Source organism: Panthera leo, chromosome B1, assembly GCF_018350215.1.
Source record: "Panthera leo isolate Ple1 chromosome B1, P.leo_Ple1_pat1.1, whole genome shotgun sequence".
In the NCBI taxonomy this organism is placed as follows: domain Eukaryota; kingdom Metazoa; phylum Chordata; class Mammalia; order Carnivora; family Felidae; genus Panthera; species Panthera leo.
This window is the reverse complement of record NC_056682.1, coordinates 30,173,266-30,195,316: the sequence shown is the minus strand read 5'-3', so window position 1 is coordinate 30,195,316 and position 22,051 is coordinate 30,173,266. Positions and strand designations below refer to the sequence as shown.

Genomic DNA, 22,051 nt, shown 5'->3' with positions numbered 1-22,051 from the left:
AAATTTCAAATTCCTTTCTATATAGTAACGCAATTTCTGGCCACCATAGAATGAAAAACCTTTTTTATTTACTATAGATCATGCTTTTTGATAGTAAATTTATTTATTGGGGCTGAGAATAATTTTTATTCCATTTTATAGCATTCCATTGCTAGACACTGCCTCTGCTATTATATGCATGATACTTACCCTGGCTTTTTTTGTATCTTGATGTTCTGTGGTTTGTTCTTTCGGTTTAATTCGTTCCCATTCTTGAACCACTTGAACTTGAGAGAGGAGTATTCGGAACTAGTCTCACACCGAAGCACTAGTTTAGAGCCTGCAACAGACTCCTGGCTTCTCATCTCTTTCAACCGGGGAGGCAAAGCTAAAAAACAAAAGAGAAGGAAAAAAATTTTGATCATCTTCTAAAGAGAAACATATTAATTTTAGGTGAGCTGGATCAAGACACCATTCCCAAATGTTTTACTATCTGAGAGAGAAAGACAGAAAGGGGGGAAAAAATGAGTCAACCAAAATGGATCTCAGCTTGGAGAAAAATAAAATGCCCAAATATAAAATACACTTGGGGCAGGGGAGAGCGAGGGGAACCTAGACTGTAAAATATTCTAAATGGTCAATTCCTCAATCTTTACATTTTTCTGATGCCATTAAAAATCCTGAACAGTGGTCATTTCAAAAAGACAAAAAACTATGCTAGAGGAGAATACGCAGCTAGGCCATTATGACTAATATTATTATTTTAAATTCCAGTATAGTTAACATACAGTGTTATATTAGTTTCATGTGTACTATATACAGGCCATTATTTTGAAAGTACGTTCACATCTCAGATCACAAATAATCTTCATCACGGCTCTGTAAATACGTACAGCAGGCATCATACCCATTTTTTAAATGGGGAAGTTTAATTTCAGAGACGGGTAAGTGACTGACTTGTCCACGGTTACAATGTTTCTGGAGAGTCAGAGTTAGACGATGCTATCATCAGAGGTGACCACAGAACAAAGAGAACTCGTAACTCTTAACGACGTTCCCTTCTTCAAGAAAGAAATTCTTTAGCGACATCACTTTTTTTATTGGGCCTCAGGCTGGTGTCCACGCAATGAATGACCATTCCAGATGACAACCATACTCAGATCAAATTGTCAGTTTGATTGGCTTTAGCTCTTCTAAATCTTCTCAACAGAGACTGGAAGTACTTAAGCTGTGCATTACCTGGTAGAATACCTTAAGCACCTATATACCAGTCTTATTTTAAGCAAGACAGCTTAAAAGAGTATCTATTCTCTACAGAAATATTTATGGATAAAATGTTATACTCTCTGAGATTTGCTTCAAAATAAAATGGTGGCAGGGAATGGATCGGCATAAAAATGAAACAAATTTCCCAAGAAGTTGGTCCATCATTGTAGAAGTCAAGCAACAATTCAATATAGTAGGCCTGTTTTTTTCATAATAAAAGTGGGTTTTTTTTTTAAATAAAAGCATAATGAGTGGACCTTCCTCTGCACATGCTTCACTTAATAATCAACATCACAGAATTTGAGCTCTCAACACTGTTTCCGCTGAGTCTCAGAGAAGCCAATTACGAAGCCCACTTCTGCTCTGGTTCAGGTATTAACTTAAAACCCCAGCAAATAAGACTGGTCTCCCTGATTCAGGGCATAATGATTCACTGGGTGTGGTGACCAGGACACCAAGGACAGCCATCAGAGCCATATTAGACACAACCAGGAAACCAAGTTCCCTTCCTACTCAGGGTTTGATTGTTTTTCTACATTTCTGCCCTTAACCAAGTAAATCAAATGTCAGGAATAAGCATAGGAAGGTTCCTACAAATTATAGCAAAAACCATTTGAATGCTGTGATTTCTTAGCAGTGCTCCTAAAAATCACGTCCCCTTTTTATTTATTTGGAGCCTAGGAGATGTCGTGGAGAAGTTGGCACTTAATGTGGAGACACAGCGGCAAGGTCGAAAACTCATGTCAGCTGTTCTTAGCCTTTGATACCTGATTATTTTGTCTGGTTCTTATTTTCTGACAGCTTGAGAATAAGATTTACTCTAAACAGGTTTTACAGGAGTCTTCCTTTTTAAGCTGGGGTTCATGCATCTCTGTTTTGGAGGTTTTTAAAGACAGACTAAATTCTCATCTCTCTGGAATAGTGTCTGTATGTTCTTATTAACTCTTTAAGGCATCTTCAATTTTTGTTAACCCCAGCGAAGGGTGTTAAAAAAAACAAATCTGCTGTAGCTAAATGGCACCAAAGAAACTGATTTACACGTATTAAGAAAAATAAATCGTCTCACTATTTTATGTATAAACTAAAATAACTAGCTTGACATTTTTTTGGTTTTCACTGAGTTTTACATTTAACTTGGCATGCCACCCAGACTCTCAAGGTTTAGTCCCTTGCCTTTAAGCAAAATGTTTTCACTGAAATATTCCAGATATCCTTAACTCCCAATAAGCACCAGGTCCCGTCACCCCACAGCTCTAGACAATTGCTTATCAATACAGCCGGAAGAGAAATGTACTAGACTTTATGCTCTTGAGTTTGACTAAACAATTTTTCATAAAATCATGTGCATCTTTTTCCTTTTCTCTCATTCCCTTTCTCTCTCCCCACCTCTTCTTCCCCTCCTGTTCGTCTATCAATCAATCTCTTGGTTTCAAATGTGAGAGAACAAATCAGACAAATTCAAAATGGAGGGATATTCTGCAAAACAGCTGGTCTAGGCTTCAGAAGTGTCAGTGTCACGAATGACAAAAGAAGACCGACCATGAGAACCGATGCAAATTCAAAAACATGACAAGTAAATGCAATGTGCAGCTGTCACTGAATCCCGTGTCGTGGAAAACACTCTGAAAGATAGTAATGGGACTACCTGGGAAATACAAATCCGATACCGTATCAACACGAAATTTCTGTGATCACGCATTGTGGTTACACAGAAGGTCCTTGTTCTTAGGTGGTATCTGCTGAAGAACTGGGGGTGAAATGTCACGATGCCTACAACTAAATCTCAACCGATTCAGCAAGTAAGGAAATACACACTTGCATGTGCACATAAACACACTCACAAAGAAAGAAAAAAAAAAGGAATCTTGGTTTCTCTTTGTTTTCCTGCCTCATTCACCTGGTCTTTCTGTAGTTCAATGAAAGGCTCAGGATTTCATTACGTTTCAATGCCTTGGCTAAGTTTGCCTTCATGAAGGAGATTCTTGGGAAGATTTGAGTTTTAATGTACAAGTCTATCTCCTAAAATGATATCCTCCATTCAAATTCTGTGAGTGAGACAGCCCTGAAATCCTCAGATGGCTCAACCTCATATCCATGACTTTGGGGCTCCAATCTTGCTAGGTCCTTCGGTGCAAGGAAAACAATCACTCATCTGGAATGTCAACATTTATCCTTTCTTTTGGGGTTTCATGTGCAAAGATGTACACATCTGTTGTCTTTAAGAGATAATCTGTGATGTGGGGCGCCTGTGTGGCTCAGTCGGTTGAGCGTCCGACTTCGACTCATGTCATGATCTCGCAGTCCGTGAGTTCGAGCTCCGCGTCAGGCGGAGCTGACAGCTCAGAGCCTGGAACCTGTTTCAGATTGTGTGTCTCCCTCTCTCTCTGACCCTCCCCCATTCATGCTCTGTCTCTCTCTGTCTCAAAAATAAATAAACGTTAAAAAAAAAATTTTTTTTTAAAAAGAGATGATCTGTGATGTAGTGCTGCAGAGACCTTCAGATTAGAAGGTCTTTCTTAGCTGAAATATCCACTCCTTTAGCTGACCCTGTGTATAAACATTTCTTAATGATTCAGGTTTCTGGTATACCTCTATCGACTAGCCTGAGTTCCTCCCTCTTGCACACAGTTTCAAGTACGTCAGAAGTGCAGAAGTTCCCAGCTATTCTAATTTTGCAACCTTCAAAGTTTACTTGCAGTAATGGCGCCTTCTGTATCCTTCAGGGTAACAACCTAGGACATGAGGACATTCGCCTTTCAGGGAAGAGCTCTTTCAAGGAGTTAACTCAAAATCCCCCAGAGCGTAAATGGAGAAACACACCTGTACAGCAACAACACACCTACACAACCGCATCCTTGGTCCATGGGTGTTCTCTTGTCAGGGGTACCTTCCCCGTAAGTGCCATACAAACTTCCTCACTCATTCTTGGCGGAGCCCAAATTCAAGGGTCCTGAAGGCTTGGCAACAACATAAACTCTTCTCTGTCTTCTTACATAACCACACTAATGGAACAGCCCTGGATATTTCACAGACTCCTAACAAAAATGCAAGCGAATACTGAGCACATATGGTTTGTGCAGTTTTTCCCATCTATCCCTAATGAAATAGTTTTCAAGACATTTTCTTTTATTAGATTATAAAATAATAACTATATTTTAATGGAATACATTTTACTCTGTATGTTTCCCAGTCAATGGTTTACTCACATGAAATAATCTTGTTTATTTCATTAACAAAAATCTACTCCACCAAGTACTTTCTAGTACTCAGATGTAACTTTATAAGGCCAGGGGTCACTTCTAAACTGGGAGAGCAATTTTTTAACGATGTACTTGGATTTCAAAACTTGCAAAAAACATGTTAGTTGCCTCTCAGTCCCTGGCTAAGAGTAAATGGTCCGTTAACTAAAAATTGCTTGAAGGCAAAACAATGCTAAGTTAATGCTTTGGATGTAGTAAGTGTTCTGAGAATCTCTGACATGATTTAATTGTATTTGGTCTGCCACAGTTCAAAATTTCACTCTCAGTGTGTTTCTGGACAGGCAGGAGTTCCACACCCTGAAACAATCTAATGATAGAGCAAGTTCTAGACAGCCTTTGCCAACATCTATTTCAAACTTGCTTGACATTAATATGAATGCATCTACACCCTTAGAAATGTATCAACAGAGACAGACAGTAAAGTGCAAAAGAGAACAGCCTTTAAAAACAGAAACTCAAAAACCCTCAGAGCAATGCCACACACTTTACAGGCATTTCTTTTTACTGGCTTTCAGGGTTTTACAGGCTTTTAAAAGATCACAAACACACTCTTCTGACTCTAACTCAACGCAAGCCGTCTGTTTTTGCACTTGTGTTTCTTATTTGATATGTCATGCAACGTAGAAAAGAATTGTGGTGGTAATCCCCAAATCTTCATCTTACATCGTGACCACACAAAAATTTAGGGCAATATATTCATTTATTCCAACAATTTAATGTGTGAATGAATATCTATGCTAAAGGTGAAATAGGTGAAAAGAACCGTTCATCTAAATGATCCTCTTGTTTCGATCTACTGCGCACGTATTTTTAAAATACATTCAGTGCCGTTATATCGAATATTGCCCTGTATTGTTAGAACGGGAAACAAATTTTAGCACGTGTACGGAACCAAGATACGCTGAGGGCATGTGACACTAGATAAGCCGCTGTTTCTGTTTTTTGATGGAGCTGCCAATGCAGAGTTAACTCCTATCACTCCTCTCCACGTTTAACTGCGCAGTTCATCTGAACAGCTTCAACACACTGAACAAATTAAACAGGAAACCTGCAAAATATTATCAAATAACAGTGAGCTTTCAGCTGCGATCCCAGAGAAATCTTCCCTACACACCACCTTTTAAAAGCCTGACATCACACACGTGCAGATCGCACGGTGAAAATTGGTTGTGAGTTAATGAAAGCCACACGAATATCATCAATCAGTCCTCGAAGTAGAAGGATGTCCCTTTTTTGTAGTCAGGTTAGAGGTGAATAACTTACTGCAAAAGCCTCCAAAATTCCTTTCCCGATCGTATTTCTCCCTCGTTGAACTACCTTACGGAGAAGATTACGGTCAGGCACAGAGTGGATAAAGTTTATGCTTTGCCATCTGGTCTTCTGAGCTGGGCTCACAGATTTAAGCTTAGAAGGGAAAGTGTGTCTTATCAGGTTAAAATTTGTAAATATAGCTGTGTAAAAGGCAGCAAGTTCTGGTGGCAATGACTCCTAGGATTACAACCACTGCTGCTGATGCACTGAGTGATCTTAGGGGAAGAACCACCCAAGAAGGTCACCATTTGCCGCCGCCTATGGGGACTCCGTGCTCGCACTGGCCCATGCTCCAGCTGAATCAGCCTTCAGAAAGACTGTTCCTGACTCTGGTTAACTAGAGTCCCCTGGGAGCTAAAATGGGCCTGCTATCCGTCCCTGTGTATTCAGCAAAGATATCTGGAGGATGAGACAGAACACGTGGGTGCTTTCATGTGAGAAGAAGTCACCATAAAATTCAGGGTTTTATTACAAATCATTCACAAGCTGACTCCATATCATTGGCACAAACCGAACCTACCCAGTAAACACCTGGGGATTTTGCTTCAAACTACAGTTAAGATAACTGGACTCCAGAAATACCATTGTAGCAGGGTCCGTGTCCAACTCCTTAAATGCGCAAGGGTGTGCACGTGCACTACCGAATAATACCATTGAGCACACTGAATAATCCTCATCACAAATGCGTGGGGCGTGTCATTACACAGCATGAAACAATACAATTGGGGGCCATATTTCAACATCTTGCTTCTAATATTCACAATGGTGGTATCTGTACCCCCAAACTTGGCTTCTCACTAGTGTTGACTGTGATCTCCCAAGCATATCAGTTTCGTTGGTGGGGACTTTTCCACATGGATGTGCTCAAAGTATCGCCTCTCACAGTTAACTGTCACAAGTGATGGATAATGGTATGATTCTTTTAAATGCCCCATTTGAGGGCACGAGCCCCAATCAGCCCCGTCAAAATGTTTGCTTATGCTAAGATCACAGAAAATGATAATTACATTGTCCATCTGAATACCACACCCATCAGGCTGCACTGAAAAAAAGCACATGTACAGAAAGAGGGCCATTTAAGGAATTTATCCCTACCAAATGAAAGGACAGGTAAGAGTAGTTATTAGTAGGGGGCCACAGTCCCTAGTCAAAGGATTAGGCTATTGAGGTGTGCGCGCACGTGCACGCGCGTGTGTGTGTCCATTTTGCTTGGCACTGCAATCAAACATCCAAATGTCTAAATTTATTAGACGGAAGATACACAAGATCTTAGGGGCCTAAACCAAGCAGGACCTCAAGTGCTTGCTAAGGGGTAAGGAGGATGAAGGATCTAGAAGATGCTGAGAAAGTAGAGACCCAGGTCCAAAAGTTATTCCAGAGGCCTCACCTACCTTCTCAAAAGACTTTTTATTGTCCGGAATGGAAGGGCCCCGCGACATTAGTTTTTGTGTGAATGCATTCCACTGGGTTAGGACTCCTCTGTTCTCTGCCACGTGATGCCAAGGAAAAGGAAATGTTACATCTAACTGGAAAACTATCAAATAAGTAGTAGTCTCTGCTTTGAAATGTTCATGTTCTCCTATATTTCTCTTATCTGGTCATCACTGTTTGAGCGGTCTCTGCTTGAACTCTGCCTCGGCGAGGATCCTGGTCATTGTAACCATGTCCCTTCCTGTGACACTCAGTGTCCTATACAGGAGTCTCCCCAGAGGCCAGGTGTTTATCCACTTCAGCAAGAAAGGCACACGCATTTAAATATTATCTCCTCCACCTTCCAATCAAAGTTGTTTGTCTTCACTGATTGACCCCAATCTACAAGGTCTAAGCTTTCTCCCTTAACTATTAAGTGTGCTTTTTCATTGATGGCCAACACATATCCCCACATTTATCATTTCTCTGCAACAGTTCTAGTATGTATTTCATATAAGGAGGGTAACTGTTTCATTTTGCAAGTGTGGATATAGGGAGTTATACTGGAACTTGACATTGCCCGATGTCACAAGGCTAACAAGATGTACACCAGGATTTAAACCTGGGACTTTTCTGTCCAACAGGGTGCTTCGACACAGCTTGAGGTGGAGGCGGGAAAGGGGAAGAGGAGAGTAGACTAAAAATGGGATTGATTATTCCATTCCATCATAGCCACTATGGTAATTTTCTGTTTCTCATAATAAGCTATATAAACCAGATCACCTCTCCACGTGTGTCTGTGAGAGATTTACAACATTGCAAAATCCTACAGGGGAAAATAAGTGCAGATTTATTAGGTAAGAGAATTTTTCAGCCTGAAAATTGATATTATGCTTGTTGAAATTAGCAATCTTCCTCCTTTATACAGTTCTGTGAGTTCTTTGCCCAGTATTTCATAACTTGAGGGCCAAAAATAAAATTATAAAACTACCATAAGAGTGTTCCAAAAGCCTATGAGATGAATTTAGAATCTGGCCCTCTTTGGGGCGCCTGGGTGGTTCAGTCTGTTGAGTATCCAACTCTTGATTTCAGCTCAGGTCACGATCTTGCAGCTTGTGAGTTCGAGGCCTATATCAGTCTCTGTGCTGACAGTGCGGAGCCTACTTGGGATTCTCTCTCTCGCTCTCTCTCTCTGACTCTCCCCCCACTCTCTCTCTCTCTCTCTGTCTCAAAATAAATAAACATTAAAATAAAGAAGAAGGCCCTCTTAGTACTTTCAACAATAAACTCCTTTAGAGTAATGACCGCTAACACTTGTTGAGTACCTACTATGTGCCAGGCTCTGCTCTAAGAACTTTATGTCCACTCTTTTAAGTTTTATTACAACTCCAGGAGATAGATACGTTTTACTATCATTATTCCCAATTTACAGGCGAGGAAACAGAAACAGAGAGGTAGAGTAACTTCCCATAGTCACACAGCTGGTATATTGCAGCACCCATATCTGGACCCCAGAAGTCTGACTCCAGTGTTTCTGCCCTTAATTACTAGGCGATAAACAATTATTTGCTATGTTGTTGATGTTCATAGTTCAAGTGTCAAATTTAATTTATGGATATATTAATAGTGACCATAGTTTCCTGATTAAATCTGGGAGGGCAGCACGTGACAAATCATTTCTACACACACTCCAAGTACAAAAAGCGTCTGCGACAGAAAGTAGATACGGAAATTACTGAGTTTTCTAAGCAACTATGACGGTTTCTGGGGAAACACAACCAGACAGAACGCTTGAAATTGGCATACCAGAACAATTTTTTTTGAACGGTGTGACTGTCATCTGTCAAATGCCACGAAAGTAAACCGTGCTCCGTGTCAGTCCCAGGTTGCCTGAAACTCAATAGCCCTTGTGTGAGAACACAGCAATAAGAGGGTCGTAACAGATTAGTGCTGTTCTTTCAAGGTGTCAAGGCAACGCATCGTGACAACGGATGCTGGAGTAAATCACAGCACCGTTGCGGGCGGCTTACGGTAAGCGTTCACCAGGCCTGCCTAATTAAAGCTGTTCCCAGCGCTGCCCGCAATTAGAGGAGAACCTCACTCAATGGACACAAGAGAAGAGGTCCCACAAGCTTCATCTAAGGCCATCAATACACAGGGTTAAAATGGATCCATTACAGTTTGACCTAACTGATGGGCAGCAAATTTCATTTGACATCAGTTTGTAAATTTGATCTTTTCTGTTGTCAAAAAGCAAGGCTTTTTCCTTCATTTGTTATACGTATCTGCCCTACTCTGCCCCAACATGTCACTTCAAAACAGAGAAATGGAGAAATATCTAGTTACTGAAAATCTGATATTGTATTTATTTATTTTCTTACTGGAATGAGGTTTCTCTCTTCCGGTGCTCAAGTAAAGTTAGCACATTAGCATGACCTTGATGTGTTAACATTTATCTTCATAACCCTTATTTCTTTGTTCAAATTAAATTACAATCATTTAATTGTTACCACTAAACTTCTCTTTTTCATTTGAAAGAAGGAATTTATGTAGATAGACGTTCTAAACTAGAGAAAATTCCCAGGCAAAATGAGTTAGCACTTGATTATAATTAATTTCAAACAGTGACAACTATGTGAAAACTTTCCAGTATGGCATAAAATACGGGCATAAAACCTAAAGCATCGCTTATGAGCAAAGTCCTTTACTGATCTACCAGTGTTAGTTCCCCATGACCTATTTTTCACATAGCCATTTCAAATTTATTCCTTCTGTGAAGAAGAAAAAAATTTAGCAGCCCTAATCATAAAATAAATGCATCCTTCCAGGATGTTGAAAATCTATTTCTTTGCTATGTAGGCAGGTCAACTTTCCCAGCAACCACAGGTTTCTAATTTTTCCTTTTTATTCACAGACAACTTATTAAACTGAATGACCCTGAAAGGTACATGCCAGGATTGAATGGAACCTTCCTGACTCGCTGAGGCCCACCAGATCAAAGTTAATTTTCTCTCTGCTCTGTTTACTACAGTTTTTATATAACCAGTCTTGCATCCATTCTTACGCAGGGCCCACGTTTGACTTTCCGAGGATCTTTAAAGCTTGAGTAGCTCTTTGCATTTTTAAGCAGGTCCACAGACAAGCTAACAATTGAATCCTTATCATTTTACTTCTACCCCACAGGAAAGACCAGGGAAGACAATTTTCTTATCTTCAGGTTCCCAGGGTCATGAATTTGTTGAAGAGGTGGAAAGTGACCACAGTCAAATTAAACAGACTGTTCGGAGTGAGAAAATCTGTACTGTGTTACATCATCACCGATCATCTAAAGCAATCTCATTTTGTCACCTATCTTGCAGAGCTCCAAGGCTGGGATGCTTTCCTGTACAGTCCTCACAAATCAAACTGTAAGATTAGAGCCCAAGTAGTCTGGTTTCTGACAACATACACACGTGCGCACACACACATGAAGACATGATTCACAGCTTCCCTTATTTTATATAAAAAACAAATTCATTAAACCATCTTTTGAAAATAAAAGTGAGCTGCTTCCCACCCATTCTGAGATAATCCCTTGGTTCCTAAATTGCAGTCACGTTTTCTCAGCACAAAGATTCACAAACACTACACAAAAGGAAGTTAAATGAAATTTTACCTAACATGTCAACACATAGCTTTCATTTCCTCCATAACGACTGACAAACCACTAGAAATGCCTTTCGTTTGTTGTTATTTACAAAGAAGTCTAATTAGATTCTTTGCTAATAGTTTCTAGTCTACGAATTTAAATCCCCAACTCCATGCAAAACATCCTGCACTTCTCCCTCTAGCTTTTGAGAATCTCTATTAAGGATAAGAATGGGGAGTCAGCAAACCCGGGGTCCAGTGCTTATTTGGTCTATGGGATTAGGGAACCACATAATTACTCTGAACTTCAATAATCTTGTGCATAGAAAGTTGGGCGTGCGTGGGGAGAGAGTAGCATCTGCCTTATCTATTTCACACGGTTGGGAAAATCTAATTAAAAATGGTTGTGAAAAAAAATGGTAGTGAAAACGCTTTGTATCTTTAAAAAAAAGTCACCATTATTAGTGCTGATTTGACTGCCATTATCCAGAAATCACCTGAAAAGTTAGAAAATATTAGATCCTATACATGCAGATGGCACAAAATTACATAATTAACCTCTGACAAACTGCATATAGCTTTGGTCATTCCTTAAGACCAAAAAAAAAAAAAAAAAAAAAAAAGGCAGCTGGTAGCTACCAAGAGGGGTCACTAAAATGTTCAAAGGTAAGGGCTGCCAGTGCAAAGGAATAGATTCAACATTATAGAATCCTAAAGACTTCCTACAGGAAGGCCAAGGGAGGAAAGCAATGGGTCCTTAAAGTCATCAAAATTTTAAAGTCACAGAATACTACAGTGAGTGGAAAACCCTTGAAACATGAAGCAAGTAGCCTTAGAATTAAAAAAGGAATGAAGTTTTGCACAGTAAGAAGTATGATTTGGAAAATGCTTATCCTGGGCTGTTGTACAGGAAAGTGACTCAGGAAGCAGCATACAGGATGAAAAGGTGGGCTTTGAAGGCAGGCAGCCCAGCTTCCTGCTCCAACCTGACTCATTTCCTTGGCCCTATGTGAGCCTCAGCCCCTCATGTGCAAGGTGGGTTTTACCTCACACAGGATGGAGGGAGAGAGTTCATGGACGGAACTAAAACAGAGAGAGCTCAGGGCACCTGGGTGGCTCAGTAGGCTGAGCATCAGACTTTTGATTTTGACTCAGGTCATGAGATCGAGCCCCAGCTGGGGCTCCATATTGGATATGGAGCCTGCATCGGATTCTCTCTCTCTCTCCCTCGCCCACCAGAGCATGTTCTGTCTCTCTCAAAATAAATAAGCATTAAAATAAAATTGGGGTGTCCAGGTGGCTCAGTCGGTTAAGTGTCCAACTTGAGCTCAGGTCATGATCTCATGGTTCATGAGTTCAAGCCCCACATCGGGCTCTGTGCTGACAGCTTGGAGCCTGGAGCCCACTTCAGATTCTGTGTCTCCCTGTCTCTCTGCCCCTCCCTTACTTGTGCTCTGTCTCTCTCTCTCAAAAATAAGTAAGCATTTAAAAAATTTAAAAATAAAATAAAAATAAAACAAAGAGAGCTCATGGCAAGGTTATTAAAGCTGCCTTCAGGGAATGCAACTTTCACCATCAGTGGCCTACGCTGGGCAGAGTCTGACAGCATTTTTTGAACTACTAGTGCTTGGCCTACTGTTCACAAAGCACTTTCATACATGATCTCACCTCAGCGTAAAAAGGTGTACTGTGTATAAGACCTGTAGCTAGATACTGGTAGTATACTATACCAATATTAATTTTTAGTTTTGACCAATATCCCAAGAGAATGGGAAACGGGATGAGGGGTATATGGGAACCCTGTCCTATCTTTGCAATTCCTCTATGAATCTAAATTATGTCCAACCCCCCCCCAAGTACACTCAGGATGGTTTCCCCAATTTATGTATTTTTGAATAATAAGTTAAGTGTCCCTCTTCTACTGTGCTCCCATAAAACCATTATGATTCCTTTTAAAACACTGCACTTTTATCTTTATAGGTGTTTGTTTCACCAAGGAGACAGAAGACTCCTTTAAGTCAGGGGCTTTCTTCTTGTAATTCATATTTTACCCTAGTAACCAGAATCCCACTTGGTAGTATTTGCTGAATAGATAAACTAATTAAAAAATAAAGTCAATCTTGAGTCAAGTACTCCATACCAAATGAGTTTCTCTTTAATGCACAAGCTTCTCTGATGCTCAAGGTTTGTTTAAAAATATACTGGCTTTATCAGGGTCATCATCACCTTTCTTATTCCTATTATATTAACCAATTTTATGGTCTCTTTTTAGCCAAACACATTAGAATATACTGAAGACCTTCCAGAATATAAATAGTATCCAGATCCTGGCTCATTCTTACAGGTAACTGGCTTTATTCTCTTAGAGAATAAATATTCTCATGATTTCTATTCTTGCAACAAATATTAACGTGTCTATTAAATGGATACCACTGTTTTAAGTACTCAAGACACAGACCTAACCAAGAAAAACAACATCACTATCCCCCTGGAGCTTACAGCCTGTGGTGGGGGCAGGAAGAGAGGAACCTATTAACCAATTAGACAGCAGCATGATTTGTGAAATAAATTCTCTAACTTTGCGATCTTTGTGGCCTTTTCTATTTAAATTGTGACTTTGAGAATTGATCGCCAAACCCATATACAACCAACTGATGTTAATAAGCCAACCCTTGCTCAATGGATAAAATGGCATTTTGAAAGCTAACATTCATGGTAACAGATTATTTTTCTCATCAGAGCAACTAATTTATTAGGCAGGATAAATTATATTCCCAATACTTCATTATACTATGTTATACTTTTACCACATTAGTACTAAATATAAGTGATGAACTATACTTGTTAAAGACCTGAGTCAGGGGTGCCCGGGTAGCTCAGTCAATTAAGCATCCGACCCTTGATTTCAGCTCGGGCTTTGTGCTGTCAGCATGGAGGCTGCTTGGGATTCTCTCTCTCCCTCTCTCCCTGCCTCTCCCTCATTCACGTTTTCTCTTTCTCAAAATAAACAAATAAACTTAAAAAATAAAAAATAAATAAAAGCCTGAGTCAGACCGGAATTCAAATCCTATTCTGCCACATGCTGGTGGTGCAACCTTTAGTAAATTATCAAAATTCTCTAGGCCTCAGTCTCCTAAAATGTAAAGTGAGATTAAAAAGAACCCCGTTCATGGCGCTTCAAGGTGAACAAAACAAGAGGAGACAATTAATGTACTTAGTCCCTGGGTGTCGCACAACTGTGCAACAATACAGGTGCTATTCTTATTATATCATGACTTGTTGAGTTTTAGCAGTTTATTAAGCTTTCTAAATTAATATAAAGTTTTTAAAATTACTGCCCACCTAGAGCCGACACCAACGAAAGCATGTTCATTCCTGTTATGGGCAAAATAATAACTTACAAACAGGTCTAAATCCTAATCCCTCAAACCTGTGACTATGTTGCCTTTCCATAGCCAAAGAGACTTTGCAGGTGGGATTAAGGTAAGGACCTTGAAATGGGGAGATTATGGCACAGTATTCAGTGCACCCCATGTAATCATGTTTACTCTTAAAAGCAGATAATCTTTCCCTGGTGTAGCCAAAGAATGGCCAAAGATGTGATGTTGCTGGCTTTAAAGTCCGAGGAAGGGGGCCCCAATCCAAGAAAGTAGGCAGCCTCTGGAGGTTGGAAAAGCCAAGGAAACGGATTCCCTCTGAGAGCCTCTAGAAGGGAATGCAACCTTCCCGACACTGTGACTTAGGCCAGTGCGACCCACCTTGGAATCCTACCATATGGAACTCTTAAGATACTAAATGTGTGTTGTTTTAAGCCACTCAGTTCATGGTAATTAGTTACAGCAGCAGTAGAAAACAACTATCGTTCCCAAAGAGAAATCAATTGTGTTGATTTTCCAATATTAAGAACTGTGTAGCTTTATCTCATAGCATGGAACATAGGACCTAGTTTATAAAAATAGATACACCATTCGGGTGCCTGAGAGGCTCAGTCGGTTAAATGGCCAACTTCGGCTCAGGTCATGATCTCACAGCTCCTGAGTTCGAGCCCCGCATCGGGCTCTGCACTGACAGCTCAGAGCCTGGAGCCTGCTTTGGATTCTATGTCTCCCTCTCTCTCTGCCCCTCCCCTGCTCACACTCTGTCTCTCTCCTTCTCTCTCAAAAATAAGTAAACATTAAAAAAATTTTTTTTTAAATAGATACACCAAGGTGAGTAGAGACAGTAGCTATGCATTATTTCACCCTTAATATCCTCGTATTCAGGGTCTAAGAGAAGGCCCCACACCAAAGGAATCACAGACCCCAAGGCACGGAGATTGGCTCAACCCCAGAGACTGACGCCAACCAGTTATGGCCCCATCAACCATTCTCTCTCTCTGGCCCCTGTTCCCTGTTCATAAAATGAAGACATTGGATCATCTTTCAGTGCTGTTAAACTCCAAAGTGAGTCAGGGAACTCTTTTCTCCTCCTTTTTGTACACCGTGTTTTAAGAATTTAAGAGCAGAGTCACTGACCAAATTTTTATATGTAAGCATGTTTTACGAAGACTAGCATCCCAATGGCAAAAGTATACCAAAAGAAGACAGGACTTTTACAGAACTTTCCAAGGCTTTCAAAAACCCAAACCTAAACACTAGTAGAAATATGCTTAAGTTTGACTGCTAAGGTAATAAAATAAGATAAATTATTTTTCTAATGACTTTACTATTTAGGTAGCGATAATTTTCTTCTCGATTTTTAGAAAATATCACTTAGGAATATTATTTAATAAATAAAAATTTAAACAAACTCCTCAAAATAAGATGTTAGGGATTAACATTACCTTCACTTCTGGGTTGATGTCTGATGAAATCCATCACTTGGGAATCCTACGTCTTAGTTCTATGACCTAATTTCTGTTCCTAAAGGAAGCTATTTCTTGCATGGCTTTGGTATACCTCAAATATCTTACACAACACAAGGGAAAACTGTGGGATGGGACCAAAAGCAATGCAGCAAGTCTGCTGAATAATGATCTATAAAAGGGGAAAGATCACCCTGAAATAAGTTATAAACTACAGAAGTATGACACTTAAGAACCTAGCCTAGATCAAGCTTGTAGACAGGTCATGAAGGCCATTCCTAAATAACTGTATTGTCAGCATTTTCTGAAAACCAAATTCATCAGCAATGCAGAGGACCTCTTTGATTTAATCATTGGAAAGTACCTGCCAGGACTCAAACTTTAAGAATTTTACCAAGATGGTGTCCAAAAAAAAAAAAGAGGAAGCAAAATTTCTACAGTAATTCTGCTACAGTATGTGTTAATGTAATGACTAGGAGTAAGTAAGGACACAATATTAGCACATTAATGATCTGAAGCACTAAGGGACAAGTTTTCTTCTGAAGGACAAGATTAAAGAGACAGCCTTAGTAATACATGGAGATTTTATGAAAAGAAAGCTGATATTACACGGATGTTCACTGAAAGTCATGGCTGGTTTACTGGCTTCAAGAACTGCTACTTTTTCCACTAGGTTAAGCTATCTGGAGAAACTGATGATACAGGTGAGAAGGCTGCAAAAAAGATTCCCCTGGTTTTGTGAGAAGTGCTAGAATGATGGCATGTGCCAGTCTTTAAAAAAACTTGATGAATGGGGTGCCTGGGTGGATCAATCGGTTTAGTGTCTGACTTTGGCTCAGGTCACGATCTCACGGTTCATGGGTTCAAGCCCCATGTGGGGCTCTGGGCTGATGGTGCGGAGCCTGCTTGGGATTCTCTCTCACACTCTCTCTCTGCCTGTCCCATGCTCATGCTCTCTCTCAAAATAAATAAACTTAAAAAATGTTGATGAATAAGTTAATACTAATCTCTGCCAGAAGAGAATGCCCAAAGACCAAGGTCTGCAAAACAGGTATGGGTCTCAGATTTAAGGGTATAAAGATATAACTAAGTTGTTGAGAAGAAGTATTCTTGGAGCCTTCATTGCGCTATAGTTTCTCATCAGGAGCAACATGATTCTTTTTTTTTTTTTTTTTTTAACGTTTATTTATTTTTGAGAGAGAGAGAGAGAGAGAGATAGGGCATGAGCAGGGAGGGGTAGAGATGATGGAGAGACACAGAATCCAAAGCAGGCTCCAGGCTCTGAGCTGTCAACACAGAACCTGATGCAGAGCTCGAACCCACGAGCTGTGAGATCATGACCTGAGCCAAAGTCAGACACTTAACCTACTGAGCCACCCAGGCGCCCCAGGACCAACGCTATTCTTGTCGATGTTCTACTTCCAGTTCCTAAGTTTTCCTCTTCACCTTGCACCACTTTTCCCAGAAGCCCTGTTATTTTTAGTGTGTGATTTTGCTAAACAAGATTTTCTTTTTTTTTCAGGGGTGCAAATATGGAGCTACAGCAGAAATATGTGCAAATAAAACAGGGATCTGTCAATGGTCCTGCAGGCTCCTAGCCCCAAGCCAGAGGTTCTCAAAGCTTGTGTGCATACAAGTCACCACGGCAAGTTACCCCAAATGAACATGAAATAGTCACAGACCTCGTCAAAAGACTCTTAATCACTAGAGGCAAGAGACAAACCTACAAATGTGCTCTTCCAAAAAGCATCCCAGATGATTCTGATACAGGTGGTCTGGGCACAACATTTTCAGAAATATCACAAATGCTCTCAGGGTGCCATTCTCTCCAAAAGTTGTTCAGAATTTATAAAAAGTTAATGCCCACGCCATTAAGCCTTTCCAGTAAAAATAGATCCTTTTTTTAAAGTGTTATTTTTTATTTTTGAGAGAGAGAAAGAGAGAGAGTGCAAGCAGGGGAGGGACAGAGAGAGAGGGAGACCAAGGATCTGAAGCAGGCTCTGTGCTGACAGCACAGAGTCCGATGCGGGGCTTAAACTCACGAACTGTGAGATCATGACCTGAGCCGAAGTTGGATGTTTAACTAACTGAGCCACCCAGGCATCCCCAAAATTGATACTTTTTGAATGCTTACAGAGTGCTGGGAAAAATCTGCAATCTCATAGAAAGAGACAAAAGTAAGTTATTAAGAATTTGTAGGGGCACCTGGGTGGCACAGTTGGTTATGCATCTGACTCTCGATCTTGGCTCAGGTCATGATCTCACAGTTTGTGTCTGAGCCCCGCGTCAGGCTCTGAGCTGATGGTGAAGAGCCTGCTTGCGATTCTGTCTCTCCTTCTCTCTGCCCCTCTCCAGTTTGTGTTCTCTAAGTAAATAAATAAATAAACTTAAAAAAAAATTAAAACAAAAAGAATGTACAAATTCTTTTGATTTATGATTCAAGTATGTATGTAATCGCTACACCCAAGGTGGGGCTGGAACCACCACCCTGAGATCGAGTCATGTGCTCTTCCAACTAAGCCAGCCAGGCACTCCGGGAATTTTTACATTCTTATGAGAAGTGTTATAATGGGTGGCATGTGCTTTCTTTCCTACATGGTTTGAATTGTAACCCTTGATATCTAAAATAATAGTTAACTAGGAGGCAGTTCTGGGTCTTAAAAAATATCTTTTTGGAAAAAAAAAAAGAGGAAAGAATATGAAAGCAAGAGAATCAGATATTCCAAAAAAGTTTTCCTGAACTAGAGACCTGCATGCCTCTCTATGTGTTATGAGAGGTAGACCACTCTCTATGCAAGGGCACAGTCCTTTCATAACATACAAGGGACTGACTTAAAGTATATTGTATTAATCAGGAACAGATGTAGCTGGGAGAGATCATATGGAGGTTTGCTTAGAGGTATTTTTTGCCCAATCCTTGAAGCTATGTAACAGAAAGACCTTTAAATTTGTGCTTTCCCTAAGATGAGTATATGTCAGCTCCCAGATTCGATGACCAGATCTAGAAGTGGTACTTGTAAACTAGGAAAGGTATAAGAGCTCATCCTCAGAACTACTTTCACCTTCATTAAGGCATCCAAGCCTTACCTAGTGTCACCCCTGAATCTTTACGAGAACATTACCTTTACATCTTTTCCCACTTTGTACCTCTCTGCTAGGCAACCACGAGCATTAATACCTGTGTGGATATAAGTATCTTCAGCTTAGATCTTTCCTTTGAAATTTTAGATCTTTTTTTAGTGTTGCTTCTCTGGAAAAATGGCGCAAACATCCACTCAGGTGAGCAAATCTATTTCTCATCTACTTATGACCTATATCAAGTCCACTAAAAGATTCACCCAATTTTACTACCACCCCACCCCCCACCCTAACTCATCCCCAAGCCTTCCTGGAAGGGAAATTCTGAAGTAGAAATTGGGCAATAAATAACCAGAGCCAATGAACTAGAAACTAGTCAACTATAAAGCAATCACAAAAGTAGGGAAGAGGGGAAAGAAGAAGCAGGCAAACCACAAGGGCAATTAAACATCAACTGAACTAAAACATGCATCCTAGAAAAGGGGGAAGTAGCCAGAAAAGAACGCTCTTCATGAACGATGACAATGCCTGTTACAGATGCTCATGCCACAGAGGCAGGCACAACCAGTATGAAAACATGGGGAAGGGTCAGAAGCTGGAGTTAGAAGGAGCGGTATTCCTGGGTGGGGATCCGGGAAAAGGATTTGTAACCTGCTATTTAGCTTTAGTCTACGTTTAGCTTTAGATTTGTAGGCTCATTTCTGTTCCTCAAAGGCCTTTTGAAGGCCTGCTGAAAACCGCCTGAGAATCCAGATTCTTCATAAAAAGAAAGAACTGGCTGGAGAATATATGCAATTCCAGTTAAGGAAAATTAGAATAAGAAGTGTTAAAGCAATAATAACTGTAAATAATAACTCTTCAAGGGATATTGTAGAGCAGGGGGAGGCAACATATGGCCCTCACGCCAAATCCTGCCCACCATCTATTTTTGTGCATAAAGTTTTATTGGAACACAGTCACGTTCATTTGTTAACTTGTCTATGGATGCTTTCATGCTGGACTTCAGAACTGACTCTTTATAGAAATGTTTGCGGACTCCTGTTACAGAGTACCAATAAGTCTTCATAAAGTATCTACAGGATTTCATCTAGCAATTAGAATTGGCTGGCTTTGCATGGACAGACTGCAGAATGGGAATAATTTAGGTAGAATCTGTATTTTGAGGTCCAAGAATGAACTAAGTATACAGAGTGGAATGTCCAAAATATTATCTGTGAATGAAAAGGCAAGTAACTCCCCATCCAGGTAAATCGAGAATGCCATGACATGCCTATGATAAATGTTGACAGTACCTAGTTCAGGCAAAAAAAAGTAATAGATAGGCCTAGAAGTGGTACTTGTAAACTATAAAAACTATAAGAAAAGGATGGGGAGAAAATCAATCCCAAAGTAAGAAAACAAATTTGTTATGAATTTGTGAATACTTGAATTATTTTATATATATATTTGGTGTATATTAATTCTATTTGATGGTGATTTCCTACATAGAAAAAGAGAAGGGATGATTCACCGAAACCCTGACTGCTAGAAACCCCTTGGGTAAGGGGAGTTACCAGAAAGAAGAAATGAGGCCTCTAGAATGTAAAATCAGAAACGCTATCATGAGATGTCTCACTCACTTGGTATCTGAACAACTGCATCATCCAACAGAGCAAATTCTGATATTACTGGAGTAGTAATTTATAAAGTCTTTTATCCTTTTTAAAATATTTTTTAATGTTTATTTTTGAGAAACAGACAGAGACAGAGTGGGGGAGAGGGAGGGGCAGAGAGAGAGGGAGACACAGAATCCAAAGCAGGCTCCAGGCTCCGCTGTCAGCACAGAGCCCAACGCAGGGCTCGAAGTCACGAACCGTGAGATCAGGACCTGAGCCGAAGTCGGATGCTTAACCAACTGAGCCACCCAGGCACCCCGAGTCTTTATCCTTTTATTTAGCATTGGGCACAAATGTAGGAGAGGTACATGGCTGACAGGCCCCTAATGGGCTGTCAATGATTTTCAACTAAGTCAAGATGAGTGAGATAAGATGTAATGTAAATGTAAGAAGGAATAATGCATTGTGATTAAGCAAGAACTACTTCAGGGCTGTAACTATTACAATGGATTCTTATTTTAGAAAGAATGGATTTTTGGCTGAATGAATCAAAGCTGGACAGTAACAATATTAGGAGACAACTGATTCTGTACCTTTATGCTGTATGGACATTTTGTCCAATTTGTTCCTGGAAGGGCTCTGCGATCATTTACATTGTCTACGAAATTATGCTGAGTTTTTTTTTAAATGGGGATTAGTACAGAGAAGGTAAGTGATGTTAAAACCAAAAAATCAAGAAGTTGAGGAAAACAGATTTTAGAAAGACTCAGGAAGTGCGACATGTGTTGTAAATATTTCTAAAATGTGTCGCAATTATTTCTTTGAAAGGGGGAAATGAGAATTATAGAAGTCAATTGGAATGAAATACTTTGAGTAACATGTCAGAAGACAAATTTTAAAATTCAGGCAACATAATAATATACCAACGATAGAAATAAAAATGAACATAAAGAAAAAGGGTTAGTAATGAACTGCATATAAAAATTGCATGGGGTTTGGAATCAAACAGTTGGACTGAATTCCAACTCAGTATCTATTTTTATTGCCATATGTGTTTTTGTGATTTTTTTCTAAATACGTGTTTATTTTAAGAGAGAGAGCGCACTCATGTGTGTGCACGTGAGAAGGGCAGGCACAGAGAGAGAGAGAAGGAGAGAGAGAATCCTAAGCAGCCTCCATGCTTAGCGTGGAGCCTGGTGTGGGGTTCAATTTCAGGACCGTGAGATCACATCCCAAACTTGTATGAAGAGTTGGACGCTTAACTAACTGAGCCACTATATTTGTGACTTTAAAAAGATATATATGATTACTGCCTATAATTATTTATTAACTGTGAGTTGTATCAGTATAGAATTTATTTCTACCTAACCCTTCTGAGTAACTCTACTGAATCTAAGCCTTGTATACGATGGCTGAACTGAGAAGGTGGGGAGACACTGAGGCAGGACCCAAACAGGAAGAAGACACAGTCAAAACCTTGAAGACAGAACCTGAGAGTTAACACCTCCTCACCTGTGCTATCAAATCATGATGGCCCTGACAACTTGGATACAAGGCCAGACCTTAAGTGAGGGAGGGGTGATGCTGAAAATCTCCTTGTACACATTGTTTAGAACGGAGCAAAATGAATTTATAGGCATCTCACACTGCAAAGGAACAGAGACCCTAAAATACCTCTAGTG

At 40.0% G+C, this 22,051-nt stretch overlaps 1 protein-coding gene across 5 annotated transcripts in view; it reads right to left on the bottom strand.

Moving 5' to 3' along the window:
• NRG1 (neuregulin 1) overlaps positions 1-22,051 on the bottom strand; it is a 1,106,314-nt gene that overhangs the window by 170,055 nt on the left and 914,208 nt on the right. For all 5 annotated transcript variants that reach the window (XM_042934482.1, XM_042934493.1, XM_042934485.1 and 2 more), the window contains exon 2: positions 190-367. In XM_042934482.1, the coding sequence (XP_042790416.1) occupies positions 190-367 (178 nt within the window). The remainder of the gene's footprint in view (positions 1-189; positions 368-22,051) is intronic.